Here is a 22,067-nt window from a genome sequence, read left to right on the forward strand (position 1 = left end):
GTTTTTGCCATGTTGGCCAGGCTGGTTTTGAACTCCTGGCCTCAAGTGATCTGCCTGACTTGGCCCCCCAAAGTACTGGAATTATAGCACTTTGTAAGGCGTGAGCTACCGCGCCCGGCCCTGGAGTGTTTGCTTTAACAGCCCCTCCTAGATGACTTCTCTTCCTTTCGTTCCTGTTACAACTGCATTTCAATACTGGTTTTCTTTTCCTCTTTCATGCCATATCCCTTAATTTGGATTCTTCTTTGTTTGTGTTCAGGCCACAGTTGGCATTTTAAGGTCTTTTTTTTTTTTTTTTTTTCCTTTTCTAGAGACAGGTTTAGACACAAGAGTTGTGTCACTCATGCTGTAGTGCAGTGGCACCATCATGGTTCACTATAGCTTCTAACTCCTGGGCTCCAGTAATCCTCGCATCTCAACCTCCCCAGCAGCTGGGACCACCAGGGGGACCCAGATAAATTTTTTTACTTTTTATAGAGGTGATGTCTTCCTATGTTGCCCAGGCTGGCATCAAACTTCTGGCCTCAAGCAATCTTCCCATCTAAGCCTACCAAAGCACTAGGATTACAGGCATGAGTCACTGTGGCTGGTTGCATTTTAAGGTCTTAATCCTCTGGACAACCAAAAGAAGAGAGCCCTACCCATTTGTTTGTCCCTATCTTTGAGTCTAGTTCAGTCTCTTTTAGAACTGCCAGAGCCGAGAGTTGCTTTTGTTGTTCCTTTATCATCTGGGATGCCTGTGTCATCTTTAGCACTGCAGGAAGATGCACAATGATACAGTGGTGGTATGATGGACAAGGTCATTGGCTTAGAGATTGGGTGTTTTAGTGAAAAGAGCATTATATTGGAAGCCAAGAAACCTGGGTCATAGCTTTGCATCTGTCACTAATTGGCAGTTAGACAATTCAGCCTCTCTCACATAACTGGTGGATGAGGCAAATTGAACTAGGTGGTCTCTAAGTTCCTTCTAAATCTAACAAGTTTGTTACTGTGCAAGATGACTTCCTCAGAAACAAAAGACATTTAAGCTTGTTTTAATGGATGAATAGAAGAAAGAAAGATGTCAGGAGGTTTAAAATAAGGAAATGAAAATATTTTTAGGAGTCAGTGAAAGTAACAGTGACCAGACATTTTATTAAGTGATGCTGGGTCAATTATATAACCATGGGGAAAAAATGAACCTTGTCCTCCACTGTACACCATATGTAAAAATCAGTTCATATGGTTTTCAAAACTAAATGAGAAAGGTAAGATAATAAAGACTGTAAAACAAAGGAGAATACCTACATGGCCTTGGAATAGGAACAGATTTCTTAGAACAAAAAGTACTAACATGAAGGAAAAGACTGATAGATTGGATTTCAATAAAATTAAGAACTACAGTTTATCAAATGACACCATTAAGACAGTTGAGAGGAAATATTTGAAATATTATATCTGACAAATGACTTCAATGGAGAATATACAAAGAACTCTCATAAACTAGTAAGAAAAACGCAGTTTAACCCAATAGGAAAAAGTGAGCAAAGACTTTAAATCGGCACTTCACAAAGGAGGATGTCTAAATGGCCAATCAACCTACGAGAAAGTGATCAGTATCATCAGACGAATACAAATTTAGACAAGAGTGAGCCAACAAACACATGAGAAAATGCATCAGTATCATTAGGGAAGTGCAAATCAAAACCACAGTGAGGTACCACTTTACACCCACTAGGATGGCAGCAATTAAAGAAAAGAAAAGAAAAGGGAAAATAACAAGTGTTGGCAAGGATATGGAGAAATTGTACCTTCTTATATTGCTGTTGTGAATACAAAATGGTTTAGCCACAACATGCAAAATAGTTCAGGAAAACAGTTTGGCAGTTCCTCAAAAAAGTTAAATGTAGAATTACCAATTCCACTCCTAGGTATAGACTCAAAGGAGTTGAGAACAAGTACTAAAACAAGTACATGTGTGCATTGTTCATAGTAGTGAAAAGGTAGAAAGAATTCAATGTCCATCAACAGATGAATGAGTAAACAAATTGTGGTATATACATTTTTGGGATACATATTTTGGGGTTTTTTTGCTTTTATTGTTATTTTTAATTGGCACATAATATGTGATACAGTGTGATATTTTGATACATGTATACAGTGTGTAATGATCAAATTAGGGTAATTGGCATATCCATCTCAAATATTTATCTTTGTATTAAGAACATTCAAAATCTACTTTTCTAGCAATTTAAAAATATGCAATAAGTTGTTGTTAATTATAGTCACCTTTTAGTACTATAGAACACTGGAACTTATTCCTTCTAGCTAGCTATACTTTTGTATCCATTAACCAACTTTTGGCTATCCCTCCCTCTCTGCTATCCTTCCCTGACTCTAGTAAATCACTAATTGTACTCTCTACTTTTATGAGATCAGCGTTTTAGGCTTCCACATATGAGTGAGAATACTGTATTTTTCTTTCTGTCCCGGGCTTATTACATTTAACATTATCTCCTTCAATCTCATTCATGCCATGAGTGACAGAATTTTTTTCATTTTTTAATGGCTAAATAGTATTCCATTGTGTATATATACCACATTTTTGTTATCCATTCCTTTGTTGATGGACACTTAAGTTGCTTCCATATCTTATTTACTATGAATAGTGCTGCAGTAAACATGGGAGTGTGGATATCTCTTTGACATACTGACTTTTTTTCCTTTAGATATATACCCAGTAATGGGATTGTTGGATCATATGGTAGTTCTATTTTTATTTTTCTGAGGCACCTCCATACTGCTTTCCATGATGGCTGTATGAATCCACATTCCCACCAACAGTGTTTAAGAGTTCCCCTTTCTCTGCAGCCTTGTCAACATTCATCATATTTTGTCTTTTTGATAATAGCTATTTTAACTGGGAGATATGATATCTCATGGTGGTTTTGTTTTGCATTTCCCTGATGATAAGTGATGAGCATTTTTACATATACTTTTTGGTTATTTGTATGTCTTATTTTGAGAGATGCCTATTCAGTTCATTTGCCTATGTTTTAATTGAATTATTTAGTCTTTTGCTGTTGAGTTCCTTATATATTCTGGATATTAATCCCTTGTCAAAGGAATAGATCACAAAGAGACTAGTTGTCTCTTCACTCTGCTGATTGTTTCCTTTGATGTGCAGAAGCTTTTTAGTTTGATATAATCCCATTTGTCCATTTTTGCTTCTGTTTCCTGTGCTTTTGAGGTCTTCTCCATAAAATATTTGCCCAGACCAATGTCCTGAAGTGTTTCTCCTATGTTTTCTTCTAGTAGTTTCATACTTACATGTAAGCCTCTAATTCATTTTGAGTTGGTTTTTGTATGTGGTGAGAGATAGGGTTCCAGTTTCATTCTTCTACATGTGGTTATCCAGTTTTCCCAGCACCATTTGTTGAAGAAATTATCCTTCCCCAATGAATGTTCTTGGTACCTTTGTCAAAACTCAGTTGGCTATTAATATGTGGATTTAATTCTGTGTTCTCTATTCTTTTCCATTGATCTATGTGTCTTCTTATGCTAATACTGTGTTGTTTTGGATACTGTATCTTTGTTATATATTTTGAAGTCCAATAGTGTGATAACTCCAGCTTTGTTCCTTTTGCTCAGGATTACTTTGGCTTTTCAAGGTCTTTTGTGGTTCCATACAAATTTTAGGATTGTTTTCTCTATTTCTGTGAAGAATTTCATTGGTATTTTGATAAGGATTGTATTGAACCTATAAATGGCTTTTGGTAGTTTGGTTATTTTCACAATATTAATTATTCCAGTTCATGAACATGGGATGTCTTTCCACTTTTTTGCGTCATATTTGGTTTTTCACCAGTGTTTTATAGTTTTCCTGGGAGATCTTTCACCTTCCTGGTTAAATTTGTTCCTAGGTCTTATTATTGTTATTTTTTGGTGGCTATGATAATTGGGATTGCTTTCTTGGTATCTTTTTTGCTAGTTTGTTGTGGATGTATAGAAATGCTACTGATTTTTGTATGTTGATTCTATACACTGCATGAAATACCATAGAAATAAATGAAGTACTGATCATGCTACATTATGGATGAGCCTTGACAACACTAGGCTAAGTGAAAGAAGTCAGACACAAAAGCTCACATTGTGTGAGTCCATTTATATGAAATGTCTAGAATACATAAATCAGTAGAGACAGAATGAAGACTGATAGTTACTAGGAACTGGTGGCAAAGGGTGGGGGCTGAAGGTTGGGAATGGAGAGAAACTGCTTATGTTTTGGAACTAGATAACAGTGGTAGTGTGAATGTACTAATTGCCACTGAATTGTTCACCTTAAAATGGCTAATTTTATGTTACGTAAATTTCATCCCAATAAATTACTTTAAAAAAAAAAAATGAGATGCTACTATACCCACCAGAGTTGGTAAAATTCAGAAGACTGTCATTCCAAGTGTTGAGTATTTGGAACAACTGGAACCCTCTTATATTGCTGGTAGGAATATTACTAAAGCTAAGTATCTGCCATTCTCTGACCCAGCAATCTACTGCTAGCTATATGCCAAAATGAAATAAATGTATGACTACCAAGAGAGACCTACAAGAAGGCTCTTGGCAGCTTTTATTCATAATAGCTTAAAACTATAAACAGCTTAAATACCCATCAAGGTAGAATGGATCAATTGTACTACATTCATACATGGAATACTATGCAGAATGAACTACTGCTACACATATAAGAAGATGAATTTCACAGAAATAGTCTTGGGTGAAAGAAGCCAGAACCCAAAGAGTATGTTTATATTCTACTTATATGAGGTTCAGGTAGAAGCGAAACTAATATATGGTAATTACTGTCAGAATAGCTTTTGCTGGGGATGGTTATTGATGGTTCATGAGAGCTGTCTGGGATGCTGGAGTAAATTTTCTACATCTTGATTTCAGTGGTGGTTACATAGGCATATACATATGTACAAAATAAGCTGTGCACTTAAGGTTTGCGAACTTCATTGTGTTATACTTTCAGAAAATTTCAGAATACAGTTACCAGCACAGGCATTCTTGCAGAGAAGCCATAGAAGAGAATGTTTGTGATGCATAAGGTTGTAGAATGCCTTGAGTGGCACTGAAATGGCAGAAATTTGGAATCTGTCCTATAACTCTGGTAAGTTTGACAGAGGGAAGTGACTTAATGAAAGCAGATTCTTAGGGAAATGGATCCTTGGAAATATGCCTGGTGGACTGAGGGCTGCTCCACTAGTGGGGAGACTACTGCAGTAGGACCTGAATTAGGGCAATACTTTGAAAATGGAAGCTCTGAAGGAAGAGCAATTGGAAAGGCTGAGGACTGGTTGGGTACAGATAGCAAAAGGGGACAGGGCAGAGATGACTGAGATTCCATGCCGGATGGCTGGTCCAGAAATAAGAAAGCCAGGAAGAGGAATCAGTTTTGGAGTAAGATGAGTAGTTTTTAAATGCTTTAGTTTGGAAGTCATAGCAGGCCCCTAGAAGCAACTGTGAGACTCAGGAGGACAATCAGGGCCAGTGAGAGAAATCTGAAAATTACCAGTGTACAAATTTATTTTGAATAAATGAGATCCCTAAAAGACTGTAACAGAGAAATTTCAGAAGGCCAGCCCTTAGAGAAGGAAGAGTTGATGAGGAAGAGGAGACTGCAGCTGTAGTTCAACCAGGAAAACATAGTGTCACTTAAGCCAAACAAAGAGAGTGGGGGTGGAGATGTAAAGGGAGAAGATACAGGAAAAGGAGCGATTGAAAATGGGATGAAGAGCAGGGGTAATTGAGAGGACACAGTCTTGGAGAAGACAGGAAGAAACAGGATCTGAAAGCAAAGACAGAAAACTTAGCCCTGGGCTGCTGTGAAGAACCCAGGTGCCTGCAATTAGATCACAAGAATTTGTCAGCATCTTCAGTGACTTACTCTTGCAGTGTTCTTTGTCCTCTGCGTAGGGACAGAGAGTGACCTAGGATTGAGAATGAGTGTGGATGTAGGAGCCAAGGAGTCTTCATGTATTTGGTCTCATTATGGGTTTCAGGCATAATCCTATTCACTGTGAAAGGGATACAAAAGAAGTTTAAGACCTCTGGGAATTTATTCTCTAAAAGGTACAATTCAGCAATGATTAAGTGCCAAAGCAAGTTTATTTAGTGTGTTTCAAATCTTCTTCTGGCTGTATAACTTTGGGCAAGCTACATTAGTTTTCTCTGACTCTGTTTCTTTATCTGTTAAGTGGTGATAATAATATCTGCCTCATATGCTGCTCTGGAGATTGAACAAGTTCATACAAGCAAGGTGCTTGGAATAATGCTTGAAACATAGTATGTGATAAATGTTAGCTAAGGTCATGGTGGAGTGCTGTAGGAGTGTAGAAAGGGAAATAATTAGTCAAGGCTGAGTTGGTGGGAAGACTTGGAGGAGTAGGGATTTATTGGGGGGCAATGCAAGGATGGGTAGGAGAAGAATGAAGGAAAGGGAATTTTAGGTTGGGGAAAGCATTGTAACTGGTCTTAGATCAGTAAAGCCATAGCATCTATGTGATTTACTTACTAAACAAAACTATTCCTGTTGGGGAGTAGTGGAGATAGGAAAGGAGGATAGAGAACTGATATTTATTATAATGAAAGAAGTTCTGAGATGGGGCACCTGAGCATTTTGGTTGTGATTTTTATCCTGGACATGTGACTCAGGGCAAGTTGTCTGATCTCTTAGGACCCCACCTTTCCTCATCTAAAATCAAATGGACTAAATTTGTAAAATCCCTTATAGCTCTGAAATCCTTACATAATTCTCACATGGAAATGATTTCTTTGACCCCTCTGTCTATAGGATGGTGGTGTTTTTTGCACAGCATGAAGCCAACTGGTCTGTGTGGGGCAAACTTGTGGTTATGGCCTACTTTAGCCCCCTGCTGTGAGTGAGTGAGCTGACCGGCCCTCATACAGACACTACACACTGTCTTGCAACACTTAGCAATCACCACTGCTCCAGAGATCTGGAATCTCAGCAGGTGGATTTGTGGAAGGAGCTCTTGGGTATCTCATTCCCAAATTACTTAGAGTTAACTCTATTGTTCTCTCGAGGAGCCTCTAGGTTTAGTTTCCTTGAAGTGGACCTTGAGGGCTAAGTAGGAGAGGAAAGAACAATCTGTAGCCTTAAAAAAATTCCCGGATTGTCCTTGCGGTGTTCACAAAACTAAAGAGAAAAAAACAGTACCATGAGCACCCAGTGAACTGCCAGCAAAGCCCTAAGCCTTTCACAGTAAACTTACCTGCTCAGGTCATTTTTGTGCCTGAAACAGAATAGTGCTGCTTTTGAAACCAGGGATTGATTCCTCCATTTTACTGCATGTGTTTAAATAATCCAGGACTCTTATAAACATAAATGGAAAATGGGCTTTTTAAATACCATGCTTAGAAATCACTGACTCTTGTAAGACATTACTTCAGTTTTCTTTTTAGAAGGGAATTTTTGTTTGCGACTCTGTTCTCACGTCTCAGTCCTTCCTGGTTTGAGCCCCTCTTGGGAGTCGCACGTAGGCCCTTCTGCTGCTGCTCAGCCTGCAGTGCTGCAGTGCTGTTGCATCAGAGGAAGTTCTCTGGGATTCCACTCCCATTTGCTTTTTCTAGTTGCTAAGCAGGCGGCACTTAGAGCAGTATCTGCCCTCTGAGCTTTATCATTGAAGAAGATACTTTTGGACTTTTATACTGGATAGATTTTACACAACTTGATGATTGAAAAATAACTTGAAGAACTAAAGCAGATGGAAGCGATTTTATCTACATTTTGTGTCTCCAAAGTTTGAAGGGTTTATTTTGTTTTCAGAAACTGAAATTTGAGAAGAATGATAATTTATCCTCGTCTTGCCCTTGAAAGGAAGTTTTTCTTTGGGGAGTGGAGCTTTAGGAAAGGAAGGTGACTTGAACTATAAGGACTTCACAGCTAACATATGCCCCTGGGTAACGTTACATATCCCTTATTTGTTTAGAATAGAAGTTCCTTGAGGGAATAGACTATATCCTTTTTGTTGTATGTGGTTCCTAATAGTGAGTTGCATCTAAGTCAATAATAAACACTAGCAATTCAGTAGACTCCTGATCTTCGATCTCCCTTGGCAGATCAGTCCATGCCACAGATTTCCTGAAAAGAAAAATAACCATGTCATGGAAGAAACTATGTATTTTTTTTGCAAAGGCTGTGAATTAAGGTTGAGAGTGAGATGGTTTAGTCTGGCCTCTTTTTAGAGCAGTGATTGATTAATGCTGTCTGTGTTGCTGTTTCTTCCAGAGCTGACCTGTCCTGGACGCAGCATAACTAACGAAGCTGCTGCAGGATGAGAAGATGGCAGCGCGGCTGCTCGCACCACCAGGCCCTGATAGTTTCAAGCCTTTCACCCCTGAGTCGCTGGCAAACATTGAGAGGCGCATTGCTGAGAGCAAGCTCAAGAAACCACCAAAGGCCGATGGCAGTCATCGGGAGGACGATGAGGACAGCAAGCCCAAGCCAAACAGTGACCTGGAAGCAGGGAAGAGTTTGCCTTTCATCTACGGGGACATCCCCCAAGGCCTGGTTGCAGTTCCCCTGGAGGACTTTGACCCATACTATTTGACGCAGAAAGTGAGTTGGAGGAGGAGGAGCAGCTGCAGATACCCGTTGCCTAACAGGCTTAGGGAGATGGGGGAGAAAAAACTGTGTCTCTTTGCCAAAGTTTGGATAAGTAGTTAACCTTTTGTTTCAGTTCTGGCTTATGGGGATTGTTTTTCATTTTAATTGCCACTAAGGGTCATTTGTGGTCTTGGCACTTGTCAACTCTATTAATAAGACTTCTAGTTTTGGCTCCAGGCCAGATCAGAAAAAGGGGACGTAAATGAAATGGGATTAAAAAGATAGGACAACCTCCCTCTCTCAAACACACATTCAAAATTCTATCTTTAATATAAAGACAATGTTACTGTTGTGACATCAGTAGAGTAGTATGGTGGAGATGGTATATTTGCTCTCTTGTCTAGCCCCCTCTGTGACACTAGAGCTGTTGGGGATGGGAATAAAACTGAGTAAAGCAAACAGCCAGTGAGGACAGACCCAGGTCACTAGCCCTGTTATACCATTGTCTGGATTGATTCTTGCAGCACCGATTCTTGCAGTAGAGTCAATTCTGTTATTCCTGTAAGTAGGGAACTCAGGTGAAAGAACTACCAATCTTCATTTGGCCAAGAGTTTCAAACTTCCTGAACAAATGTTTGACTAAATCTTCAGCTTCTTTCTCATGATTATCTTCTGAAACAAGGCAACAAGCAGAGAAACAAAGCCTCCTCGTTGATCCACCAGCTAAGTAATTGAATATTGAGGACTGGCATCAGACACCGTTTTAGGGGACCCCTCATTTGACAGATTTTTTTTTTTTTTTTTTGAGATGGAGTCTTGCTCTGTCGCCCAGACTGGAGTGCAGTGGCGCGATCTCAGCTCACTACAACCTCCGCCTCCTGGGTTCAAGCAATTCTCGTGGCTCAGCCTCCTGCGTGGCTGGGACCACATGCTTAGAACAGCTATATAATAGAAAAAAGTGGAACCATTAGTCTATTCTTTCACTGAGAAATCTAGAAAGTTTAATGAACAAAATGATATGATGTAAAGAACAGTAGATTGGAGGTAAGAAATCCTGATTCTACCATAATTTACCATGTTTATTATTTACTTTTTTTTTTTTTTTTTTTTTGAGGCAGAGTCTCGCACTGTTGCCCAGACAGGAGTGCAGTGGCACGATCTCAGCTCTCTGCAACCTCTGCCTCCTGGATTCAAACGATTCTGCTGCCTCAGCCTCCTGAGTAGCTGGGACTACAGGTGCATGCACCACCACACCCGGCTAATTTTTGTATTTTTAGTAGAGATGGGGTTTCACCATGTTGGCCAGGCTGCTCTCAAACTCCTGACCTCAAGTGATTCACCCGCCTCAGCCTTCCAAAATGCTGGGATTACATTTTTAGTAAATGTATTGTCCAAGATACCATAGATAATTTATGGGGAAATAAATGAAGAAAAAACCTTCTCAAAACTAGTTTGTGACTTTCAGCAAGACACTTCATCTCTCTGGACCTAAACTATTTTTCCAACTCAAATGCAAATTAATTTCTCATTTTCTTTTCTTTTTGTTTTGTAGTTTTTCTTTTTTTTCTTTTTTTCCTTTAACTTGTATTTTAAGTTCAGGGGTACATGTGCAGGATGTGCAGGTTTGTTACATAGATAAACGTGGGCCATGGTGATTTGCTGCACAGATCATCCCATTTCCTAGGTATTAAGCCCAGCATCCATTAACTATTCTTCCTGATGCTCTCCCTGCCCCCATTCCCTGCCTCTGACAGGCCCCGATGTGTGTTGATCCCTTCCATGTGTTTTCTGTTCCTGTGTTAGTTTGCTGAGGATAATGGCTTCCAACTCCATCCATGTCCCTGCAAAGGACATGATCTCATTTCTAATTTCTCATTTTCTTAAATCTGACAGGAGATATGAAAAAATATATAGAGCTAATCATTGTTAGAGCCCAATTTTCCTTTGTATACTCTTTTTCCCTGGTTTCTGCCCTGTAGACAGCCTCTTTTCATTCCCAGTGCCTCAGATTTCAGTGGCCTGGCTTGAGAGTAAGGACTTACCAAAGAGAGTGGGTCTCTGGACTTGATGGGTGTCATTCATTGGATAGGCCAAATTGTTCTTGATGGTGCTCCATTAGAAGACTGGTTCTTCATGGTAGAAATTCTGACTTCAGCCTTCAGCTTTACCACAAGGCTAAATTGTTCCTGGAAAGGATAACTTTAATAATATATTTTTGGTAATCTTGAAAAAATATATGCCACCATACAGAAAAGCTCACAAAATATAAATGCATAGCATAATGATTACAAACTAACAGCATGTCAGGAAAGAACATTGCTAGCACTTTATATATCATTGTACTTTTAAATGAAGGATATTTTACTTGATTAAAAATAATATTCTTGCTCAAGTTTACTTGCAAATCATTACCAGCAGTGCTGATACTTCTATAGGGGTGGAAAAACTCCACCTCTCTTCTCCTAGGGTCCCAGCTGGATCTTAGAATTAAATTGACATAACAGATTAACAGGAGAAAAGCATAATACATGCTTTATATAGCATAGGAACCCTCATGAAGAAATGAAGACCGTGGGCTGGGCGCAATGGCTCACACCTGTAATCCCAGCACTTTGGGAGGCCGAGGCAGGCGGATCACAAGGTCAGGAGGTTGAGACCAGCCTGACCAACATGGTGAAACTCCATCTCTATTAAAAATACAAAAATTATCTTGGCATGGTGGCACTGGCCTGTAATCTCAGCTACTCAGGAGGCTGAAGCAGGAGAATCACTTGAACCCAGGAGGTGGAGGTTGCAGTGAGCTGAGATCGTGCCACTGCAGTCCAGCCTGGGTGACAGAGTGAGAGTCTGTCTCAAAAAAAAAAAAAGAAAGAAATGAGGACCTAAAGAAGGAGTTAGAGTCGGTTATTTATATACTGGATTGGACAAAAAATAGTAAATTGTGAAGAAGCAACTAAATTATGTGGGCAGGCTTAAAATATAAGACTTTTTATTACAACAAGGTCAGTACAGTATTCTCTTGGTCTCACCTTCTCGCCCTTGAAGGTGAGGATGTTGCCTTTCCTTCAGGTTCAGGGAGTGTCTTCCACACAGGAATTTCATCTTCCGCTCTTAAGAAACAGCAAGAAGGTCAGAGTGATCTTTTTGCACCTGCTGTTTTACAAATATCTTTAATGTAGTCAGTATTCCAGAATAACATATATTAACCCCTTCACTTCTTGCTAACTAGGACTTGTACTAAATTAGCAAGATCTCTTTTACAAGGAAGCACACTGGGAATTAACCCACAAATCAAAAAGTCATAAGGGTAGAAATGACTTTAAGAGGACATTCCTTTACGTTTGCTCTTCAAGGGCTGCCTTAAATAATTCTTGGCAAAATAGAATCTCTTTTCTTTGCTAAATGATACCAGTGGAATCCTTTATGTTTTCCTCATTGGTCTCATTTTCTAACTGATTAATTATCTTTGTGACTCTCACAAAAACTTCTTTCTCATTTCCTTCCCTGTTTCTCCTAGTGGGTAAGAGAGAACTCGTTTTCTATTAGTAAAGTTCTGGTTTTAGCTCGGATTTCACACTCCCAAGGGACACAGGGCCCTAAAAGCTGTGCACCAAATTTTCGAGATACTGTTATTTATTCTAGCTGATACTGGTTTGGCTATCATAAGCGTCTGAGGGTCTTGTTGGGTTTCACACTGACTTTTTCAGCTGGTTCCTGCAAACCATCTGAATCATTCCCTCTTTGAATTGCCTCAGACTTCTCAGTGCTACTTTACATTTTCTTTGTCTCTTGGTACTTCGGTTCTAACACCTCCTTTCTTTGGCTTTCTTGTTTTTCAGCTGTTTGCTACAAATAATTGTTCAAGGAACATTTACATTTTTAAATTCAATTTTTAAAATAGGTGATATATTTAAGTGGTTAAAAATTCAAGGTACTTGGTAAATAAGTTCCTTTTTACACCTGTCTCTCATCTGCCTATTTCCTATCTCCCTGCACAGGCAACCACTGATAGTAGTATCTTCCAGAGTTTCTTTATGTGTATGCAAGCAAAAACAAATATGTGTTTTATGGAACTTGAACTCCATTAAAAGCCTTTGTTATTGGTGTTTTCCTGTTGTTTTCTTAAACCTATTGAAGTCTTAATTTTGTTTTTTGTTTTTACTTTTTAATTATTATTTTTTTTTGGAGACAGAGTCCAACTCCAGGTTGGAGTGCAGTGATGCAATCATAGGTCACTGCAGCCTCAACCTCCTGGGCAATCTCCATCTCTGTCTCCCAAGTAGCTGGGATCATATGCATGCGCCACCACATCTGGCTAATTTTTGTATTTCCCCCAGTTTTAAAAGTTTTTCTTGTTTAGTGAAAAATTAAGAACTTTTTCTCTATTGCTCAAAGTGCCTGTCTTCGCTAAACATATGCTCTCCAATGCTTAATAATAACTTGTTGAATACGAAATGGCCGTATATATTCCTAATGACTATCTGAAGTAGGCAGCCAGGAAATCTGTAGGTTAAGCTGAAACAAGACCTTCAGAATTGATTCCAATCCCTTTTCAATTTCTTAGAACTAACAATTGATACATGTGTCTTTTTTGTTTAATGGATATACCGTGTTAAAAGAAAGTCATATAAACAAAAATTTAAATTACAAGATTGATCGACATGTTTTTAAATAGGGCACACTCCTATTGCATTAAAAAAATTATATATGGCTGGGCGTGGTGACTCACACTTGTAATCCCAGCACTTTGGGAGACTGAGTCTGGCGGATCACCTGAGGTCGGGAGTTCGAGACCAGCCTGACCAACATGGAGAAACCCTGTCTCTACTAAAAATACAAAATTAGCCAGGTGTGGTGACAGATGCCTGTAGTCCCAGCTACTCGGGAGGCTGAGGCAGGAGAATTGCTTGAACCTGGGAGGCGGAGGTTGTGGTGAGCCAAGATCACGCCATTGCACTGCAGCCTGAGCGACAAGAGTGAAACTCCATCTCAAAAATATATATATATATATATATATATATATATAGCTTTCTAAAGTTCAGTTTACCTTCAACTTTTCAGGTGTACCTTTTTCTGCAAAGAAATACCTACTTATTAGAACAATAGAAAATTATAATTTGGTAGCCTTAGACATCATCTAGTTGATCTTCCACATTTTATAAATTTTTTGAGGTGAAGTACTTTGTCAAAAGCCCACACCACTGTTGGTAATATAACCAGGACTAGAGCTCATGCCTTCTGACTCTCCATGTATTACATCATATTTCTAGTTCCGCACTTTTCTAATTTTTTATTAATCGATTCTCAGCCTCAATTGGCTCAGCAAATAGGGAGAAGAAAAATAAGCTCTGTTTTCATTTTTCCCTAATAATCCCTGTGGTTTATAGGACAGGTCCTAAACAGTGCAGTGGTAAGAGCAGTGCTTCTGGGGGAAAAGATTCCTGTCAGCCCCCTGTATTGTATCTTCTCAAGTGAAGGAGCTCTGAGTTGTGCTATTCCAGGGACTTGGGCTTATTATCAGTACCGCCGGTTTTTCAACTGGACGTGATCTTGAGGCAATTTATTTAACCTTTCTACCCCTTGTTACTTTTTAAAGGAAGAGTATATCCTATCTGCCATAGTCCATCCCCAACCTATGGTAGGATAGTACACAATCATGTGTCACTTAACGATGGGGATACATTCTGAGAAATGAGTCATTAGCCCATTTCATCCTTGTTTGAACGTCATAGAGTATACTTACACAAATCTAGATGATGTAGCCTACTGCACCCCTAGGCTAAATAGTCTAGCCTGTTGCTCCCAGGCTACACACCTGTACAGCATGTTACCATATTGAATGCTGTAGACATTTGTAACACCATGGTATTTCCGCATCTAAACATAGCTAAACATAGAAAAGGTAATGCATTGTGCTACAGCTACAACTTTATGACAGATACAAGGTCACTGGGCAATAAGAACTTTTCAGCCTCATAATCATTTTATGGAACTACCATTCCAAACATTGTTGACCACAACATTGTTATGTGGTGTCTGACTATAGTGGAAAGAGTGCCTAACTGGGAATATAAAACCTTGTTTTAGTTCCGGCTTTGCTTCATGTTTGTACTTGGCCAAATCACTTTAATTTCCTTACCTACAATATTTGCAAAATAGAGTTAGACCCGTATCTTTATCTTTCTAATTGTATTTCACACTTTTGCCTATCACATGTTGTATTTTAGCTGTGGCAAACTACTTCCCGTTTCCTTAGTGTGGAAGACCGCTCCACCCACCCACCTTCTTCTGGTCTCCCTCTCTTCCTGTTGGAATGTACTCTGTCTTTTAGTTTTACCTTTTGATATTCTACCCACACAGGCCCAGCCCAGAGGCCTCTTCTTCCTTGTAGCCTAACTTAATTATCCTACACTTGGAGAACTGATTCCTCCTTTTAAATTTTTAAAACACATTAGGATCTTCAGCCCTGCATTGGATAAGAAATTGGTTTCAGGTTTAACTCAGGTTAGATGTGGAGGGTACCTGTGTTCCCAATAATGTTTGCAATTTTCTCCTTACTTCACTAATATTAGTGCCATCAGCTTAAGTGATACACACACACGCAGTCCTATATGAGCTCCTGGCAGAAAATCCTTAGCAAAACTATGCTGACACACTTTCAACAGGTGTGCAGCACAGAGACCATTACAGAAGGATTTATGTTCATTAGATGTGATTTGAAGTATTGCTAATGAGTTGTATTTCCTGCTTTTGCACAATAAGCCTAAATGCTGCTTTCTGTTTTAAATAAAAACTACATATTTTAAAACTTTGGTTTATTTTGTTGTTAAAAATTTTTTCCCAACAATATAAGGAAACAAAATGATGTTTCAGTTATTTTATTCACTAAATCAAATTGAGATAAATGCCTTTGAGACATTGGGAGGTGGGCCCTTCTCAAGGGGATGGGTCATTGACGGGCATGTATGGTCTTTTCCCCCTCTAAGTATGGTTACCTAGAGGAGAAGGAATTTAATTAAGCATTCCTAAATCAGATTTCTCTTTTGTAGCCTTGGCAATAGACCAAAGTTGGCAAATCTTACTTCTGATCCCATCCCTATCTAGTTCCAGGTGATCTTGGGCATACCATTTAACTATTTAAGGTCTCAATTCCTCTAATCTAGAAAATTAAGATTATGCTAACAGCTAACATGTCACTTATTTTACAGGTTGCAGTATAGACCATTTCTGTAAGAAAAATCCATGTCATCTAATTTGATTGGAACGTGGGGAAGTGACGGAGGAGCAGTGGAAGATGAGGCTGGGGAGGGTGAGCTGGAGCAAATCCTGGAGGGCTTAGAATGTTAGACTCAGAGGTGTGGTGTTTGTTTGAGAAGCAGTAGAGAACTACTGAAGGTTCCTGAACGGGAGTAAGGATACGTGGTGATAGCTGTGCTTAGGAAGGTGAATGGGACTACAATATGTAAGCTGGGCCAGAGGGAAAGAGCTGAAACAGGCAGATCAGCTATGAAGTAATGAGGGTCTGAGTTACAGTGGTGGGAGTAGAAATTAAGGGGATTGGACGAATTCAATGGTTATTATAGAGGTGAATTGATATGATTTATGATAGATTATGGAGGGTTAAGGAAGGAATCGAGCATGCAATTATTCATTTGACAATGTGATAAATTGTTAGTGTTTTCTGTATGCCCGGGCTCTGTTCCGTGCCCTTGGGGACAAAACAGACAAGTTCCATTCTTGGAACTTAGTTTTTGTTGGGGGAAACACATAACAAACAAATACAGAAATAAAATTATTACTGATAATGATATGTGCATTAATGAAGATAATATGTTCCAGCTATTTTAGAGGCTTGTGGTGCTCTAATTTGGTACAGAGACTACACTTGGAGAATCCAGAAGAATCAAAGATTATATGGTCTCTCAAATATTCAGTATCTTAAATAGGCCTTCAGCAAGTACTAAATTATAATCTTTAAAAGAGCCAATTTTGAAAACATTTGCCCCTCTTGGATTTTTACATAGATAGGAATCAAATATACTTGAGCATCAGTGTGAGCTATGGGGGTACTTACAGAGAAACCCAGCATTTTCTCCAGGTTTAACTCAGGTTAGATGTGGAGGGTACCTGTGTTCCAAATAACGTTTGCAATTTTCTCCAGTCCTGAGTTCTCATGCAAGTACTAAGCTGTGATTCCAGAGTTCTGAGCCACATAGGGTATAGACATAGACAGCTTTTACTTGAATTCTAGGATGTGTGTTATTAGTCACCTCAGCCATAAAATTCCACTGACTGGTAATTTTAGGAATTAGTTTCTGTTGGTTTCTCCAGGGTGTGATTTGTGAAATCTTCTTATCGTAATAAAAATTTACCTGTGGAATGGGACTATTTAATATTGGCCATTTAAATGTTAGAGAATGTTTCAAGATTATAATGATATCGATCATCTCTGACAATAATTACGCATATTTTAAGTGCTTTCTTAGTCAAGGAGAGAAGACTGTGTCATTATTATACAGAGGGATGCTTCTCTTATGAATTGTTTCCAAATTGACAAATGAGTAGTAAATGTTTCTTTACATATAACCCTATTTGACACAACTTAAGATCAGGATTGTCCCATCATATGACAATTTCTGCTAACTCTGATTTTACCAGAAGAATTTTTGATACAAGCTCAGAAGATGCATTTCTATTCCAGATACTGTTGAGCCTGCAAAGTTTGGCCTATGGAACCAAGTTTGAATAAAAGATTCCTCTGATTTCAGAGGATAGGGTGCCCCATCTACTGTTCAAGACCAATCCCTCACCCCTGTCTTTGACCCTGTGCCTTTCTACCTCCTCTGGAATTTCACTCCTTTGGTTACCCTCTCTCTTTTCTGTATTTTCCATCTTTTCTCTCATGTAGGTTCCTTTCCCATAGTCTGTAAACACACTCGAAGCCTCTCCCATCCTAACGAATCCTCACTTGACCTTCTGTCCCCAGCTAGTCTAATCGCTTCCCATGCCACTGAAAATTGTAAAGAGGAGCCTTTACTCACCACATACACATATCCTACCCACTCCTCCATCCTTGAAGCCTGACTGCATCCTCACCCCTTTCATGATATTATAAGATCTTCCCAATAACATCTCAAATTGCAAAGTCTAAGATTTTTTTTTTTAAGTTCTTAACTCACTAAACCTCTCTGCAGTGTTTGACACCATTTGTTATTCCCTGACTCTTATATCTCTTTACTTCCTTGGCCTAATTTTCCTTTTATCTCAAATGTTTCTTTCTCTTTCATTTTATCAACCTTTCCCTAAAATGTTTATATTCCCCCAGATTCAGTTCTTGGCCCATGTTCCTCTCAGTTGGCACATTCTCCCTGGATGATCTCATCCAGCCTCAGTTTGAGGACTCCTGACTCTAGCCTAGCCTAGAATGTTCCTTAAACGTTCAATACCTTGCCAGTCATCTGTGTCTGGATTTGCCACAGGTTACTTAGTATATTCAGAATTGGACTCATTTTCTTCCCCTCAAACCAGCTTATCTTCTTTTATCTACTTTCCTAGTTGATGGCACCATCAAAATTCTAGATATCATTTTTGACTCCCCAATTTTCTTCAGTCCCTGAGGATTGTCAATATTCAGGATATCTCAGTATAATGATGCACGTTTTCACAAGTATGAAACAATTGTAGCTCCAGAAACATTAACTTGCTTCCTCAAGTTCCCTCAACTAGTATGTGGTAGAGTCAGGTTTCTGTTCCAGGGATCTGTGAATTTCACCTTTGTGGCCTGTCTTCCATGCCCTGCTGTCTATATAGAGCATATTGCAGAATGATTTTTTGGTTTTGTTTGCTATCATTTTTAGAGAATTTTCTATCATTTTGCATTGCCGCAATATGAAGTCAGTATAGTCAGCCCTGCATACCCATGGGTTCCACATTTAAGAATTCAACCAACTGAAAATATATGGGGAAAAACACATCTGTACAGAACATATACAGACTTTTTTTCTTGTAATTATTCCCCAAACAATACAGTTTAACTATTTATAAAGCATTTACATTGTATTAAGTATTATAAGTAATCTAGAGATGATTTAAAATTTACTGGAGGATGTGCATAGATTATGTGCAAATACAACGTCATCTTATATCAGGGATTGAGTATCTGTGGATTTTGGTATCCCTGGGAGTCCTGCAGCCAATCCCCCGTGGATACTGAGGAACAACTCTATTTTGTTGTGTTTAGTTCATTTGTTTCATACTGTATCTTCAGCATGGTATCTGAGACATAGAAAAGGAGAGAAGACTTTTCAAACTAAAATTAGTGAATTTTTATGGGTAGATGAGCTAAGGGGTAGAAAAGTAACCATATAGTTTCAGCTGGGCACCCAGAAGAAAGTTGGATATAGTTGAAGGTTAGGTGATTTTAGCTGTAGTATTTCTTTATGAAGAGATTCATACATTCAACAAACATGTATAAACTATCTACCTTGTGCCAGATAGGCATCACATTATGTACTCTGCTTGGTAAGCTGAGAAAATCATAGCAGATGGAAGAAAATCCCTCCCCTTCATGGATCTCAGGATCCAGTGAGAGATACTGGTATGTAAACCTCAATAACAATATTCTGTGTTAACTGCTCTAATAGAAGTAAGTGCAAGTGTTATAGGGACACACAGGGGGGAAGGACAATTCTATTGAAGAGAGTTGAATGGGGCTGTCTTCATAGAGGATGTGATCTTTGACCTGGACCTTTAAGTATTAAAGTATGGTTAAAAAAAAAATTCACCTGTCAGAGAAGAGATGAGAGAGTAGTTCAGGTATGAGGAACAGTGCATATAAAGGCTGAGAGACATGACACAGGTTTGTTTAAAATAGTGAGTGTAGTTGTGACTGAAGCATAGAGTGTGGTTTGGTAAGACAGGAGATAAAGCCTGGAGGCAGTTGGAGCCAATGAGTGCATCCTGAGGGGTTTTGTTTTCTCTCACTTCCAGAGTTCCCAGGTCGGAAATAACCTTTGGGACCCGTTTTGAGCTAGGACAGCCTTGGTCTGGATTCTTGTGCACAAGTGTCCTGCTGGCTTGTGCCAAGTGTGTGAGTCCAAATTAACAGAAATATTAGCCCCTTCTTGTCTTCTTCCTCTTCTTTTTTTTTTTGAGAGAGTCTTGCTCTGTCGCCCAGGCTGGAGTGCAGTGGCACAATCTCGGCTCACTGCAACCTCCACCTCCCAGGTTCAAGCGCTTCTCCTGCCTCAGCCTCCCTAGTAGCTGGGATTGCAGGCACACACCACTACGCCCAGCTAATTTTTTTGTATTTTTAGTAGAGACAGGGTTTTGCCATGTTGGCCAGGCTGGTCTGGAACTCCTGACCTCAGGTGATCCACCCGCCTCAGCCTCCCAAAATGATGGGATTACAGGTGTGAGCCACCGCGCCTGGCCAGCCCCTTCTTGTCTTCTAAAGGCCACCCCGTGTTTGGAGCCAAAGAGCTGAAGGAGTGGCAGTATTGTGTGATAGCAGCGGCAGCATCATAACCACATTTAACGAGAGCCTGTTCTGTACCAGCCACTGTATTAAGGACTCCTTATGACCCTTCATTTAATCTTGATAACAACCTGATAAAATTGGAATAGTGATTGATGGCACCCACTTTATCAATAAGAAAACTGAGCCTTAGCAACCTTAACATGAGTTCCCTAAGATCATGACAGCTAATGAGCAACAGAACTGGGTATTGAATCCAGGTCTTTCTGGCCTCAAAGCCTGTAAACCACTCTGCTTTCTTGCTTTCTGAGAGAGAGGACAGTGAGAATAGATTCTAGAATATGAATTCAGTAAATAGAGGTGTTAACATGCTTTACATAATAAGCCTGCATTTTGCTCTTGCTTAGAGCAGCTGTAGTCTGTGCACCTTAAGAGGTTAAAGGAGAAAGCGATCAAAGTCAAATTTATATTGAAGGACAACAAGGAAGAATGGCCATGGAGGAGGGTCAGACCTGCCCTGCCCTGGGGAGCAGCCTTGTGCTGGCTCAGCATTGGAGCAGGTGCACAGTGCTGCTGTTCTGCCAGGTATGGCTTCCTGTGACCAGATTCCTGTGATGTGAGCAGGAAGGGTGGCAGCTACTCCAAATGTGGGTCGGAGAGCATGGGGTTACAAGGTCAAAGCGAATGAAGAAGTGTATACAGAAGCACCTGGAAAACTGTAAAACCACAGGCAGATATGGTGCTAGCATTATCTTCATCAAACTGAACTTGGAGAAAAGACCATAAACAGCTGCTATGACCTCTGAAGCACATGCAGGGGGTTCCTTTTTGCAACAGTTAAAGCTATTAAGTAGAGGAGATTCGTTCATTGATCTGAGGGTTGGACCAGATGACCTGGTGCGGTAAAAAGCAAGCCAGGAGGTCTAGTCCCTGGCAACTCCCCCGCCCTCCTCCTGCTCACTAGTGCTGTGACTTAGTTTAGGCAGAGCATTCTGTGCTTGGTTTTCTGTTTGTGAAACGAATAGTTAGATTTGAGTAATAGTTTTGAAGATTTTTGAAATTGTAGTATGCTATGATAATTAAGAATATAGGCTTTCTAGTTAGATTGCCTCAGTTTAATGCTAAATTTCACCACGTAATAGCTGTGTTGTGGGCAAGTTACTTAACCTCCTGCCTCAATTTTATCATCTGTAAAATACTACTTACCTCATAGAGTAGTTGTGAGACAATTATTATATAAAGTATCTTAGTAGGGTGCCTGCCTGCCACTCAGTAAATGCTTAATAAATGTTGAATGTTATTATTTCTTCAAATAGACTCATAGGTAAAATTATCAGTCACTAAGAAGGAATTTTTTAAATATGGGATTTAGAGGTCTCTTTTGCTCAGTTCTCAGTATAGTGAAATAGAGGCGTGGAAAATGATGATTCTAAATAGTCATGCAGCTCAAACAGGAGTACATGCCTAGGGAAAAATTTTGCTGGTGTCCTTATGTCCTGGTTTGGTTTAGTATTTCTAAGGGGAGCTGGATAGCACCACGACACGGGTACTCTGGAAATGCATTCCAGTTATGCCTTTGCTGGAACCTTTCCTGGGACACACTAGGGCCATATAATATAACCTATATTGTAATTTTACTTGAGGAATTCACTAGGCAGATTAGCATAAATCAGGATTCTTTTCAACATGGCGTAGTCATTTTTACATAACAGGTCATTTGTTTCTGAACAGCTTCCTAGCCTGATATAGAATCTGTTTAGATTCTGCATTGTATTTTCCCTTATTAAGACAGGGAAATTTTGAAAAGACACTTATTTGTTGCTTGCTATATTGGCTGTGTGCATACTCATAAATGAATGCCAAATTGCTGTTGATTAATGAACAACTGGCCAGTTGCCTAGTTCAGAAGAGATGCATAGGTCTGGGGGAATGAAGTACATATATTTTGTTTAGGCAGACAAGAATTTAAGGCCAGAGAAGTTG

General features: G+C 39.4%; 1 protein-coding gene across 2 annotated transcripts in view; it reads left to right on the forward strand.

The window, feature by feature from the left end:
• SCN8A (sodium voltage-gated channel alpha subunit 8) overlaps window positions 1-22,067 on the forward strand; it is a 213,384-nt gene that overhangs the window by 62,458 nt on the left and 128,859 nt on the right. For both annotated transcript variants that reach the window (XM_023211079.2, XM_031936307.1), the window contains exon 2: window positions 8,291-8,620. In XM_023211079.2, the coding sequence (XP_023066847.2) occupies window positions 8,345-8,620 (276 nt within the window). In that variant the 5' untranslated portion in view covers window positions 8,291-8,344. The remainder of the gene's footprint in view (window positions 1-8,290; window positions 8,621-22,067) is intronic.

This window comes from Piliocolobus tephrosceles, chromosome 10, assembly GCF_002776525.5.
Source record: "Piliocolobus tephrosceles isolate RC106 chromosome 10, ASM277652v3, whole genome shotgun sequence".
Taxonomy (NCBI): Eukaryota; Metazoa; Chordata; class Mammalia; order Primates; family Cercopithecidae; genus Piliocolobus; species Piliocolobus tephrosceles.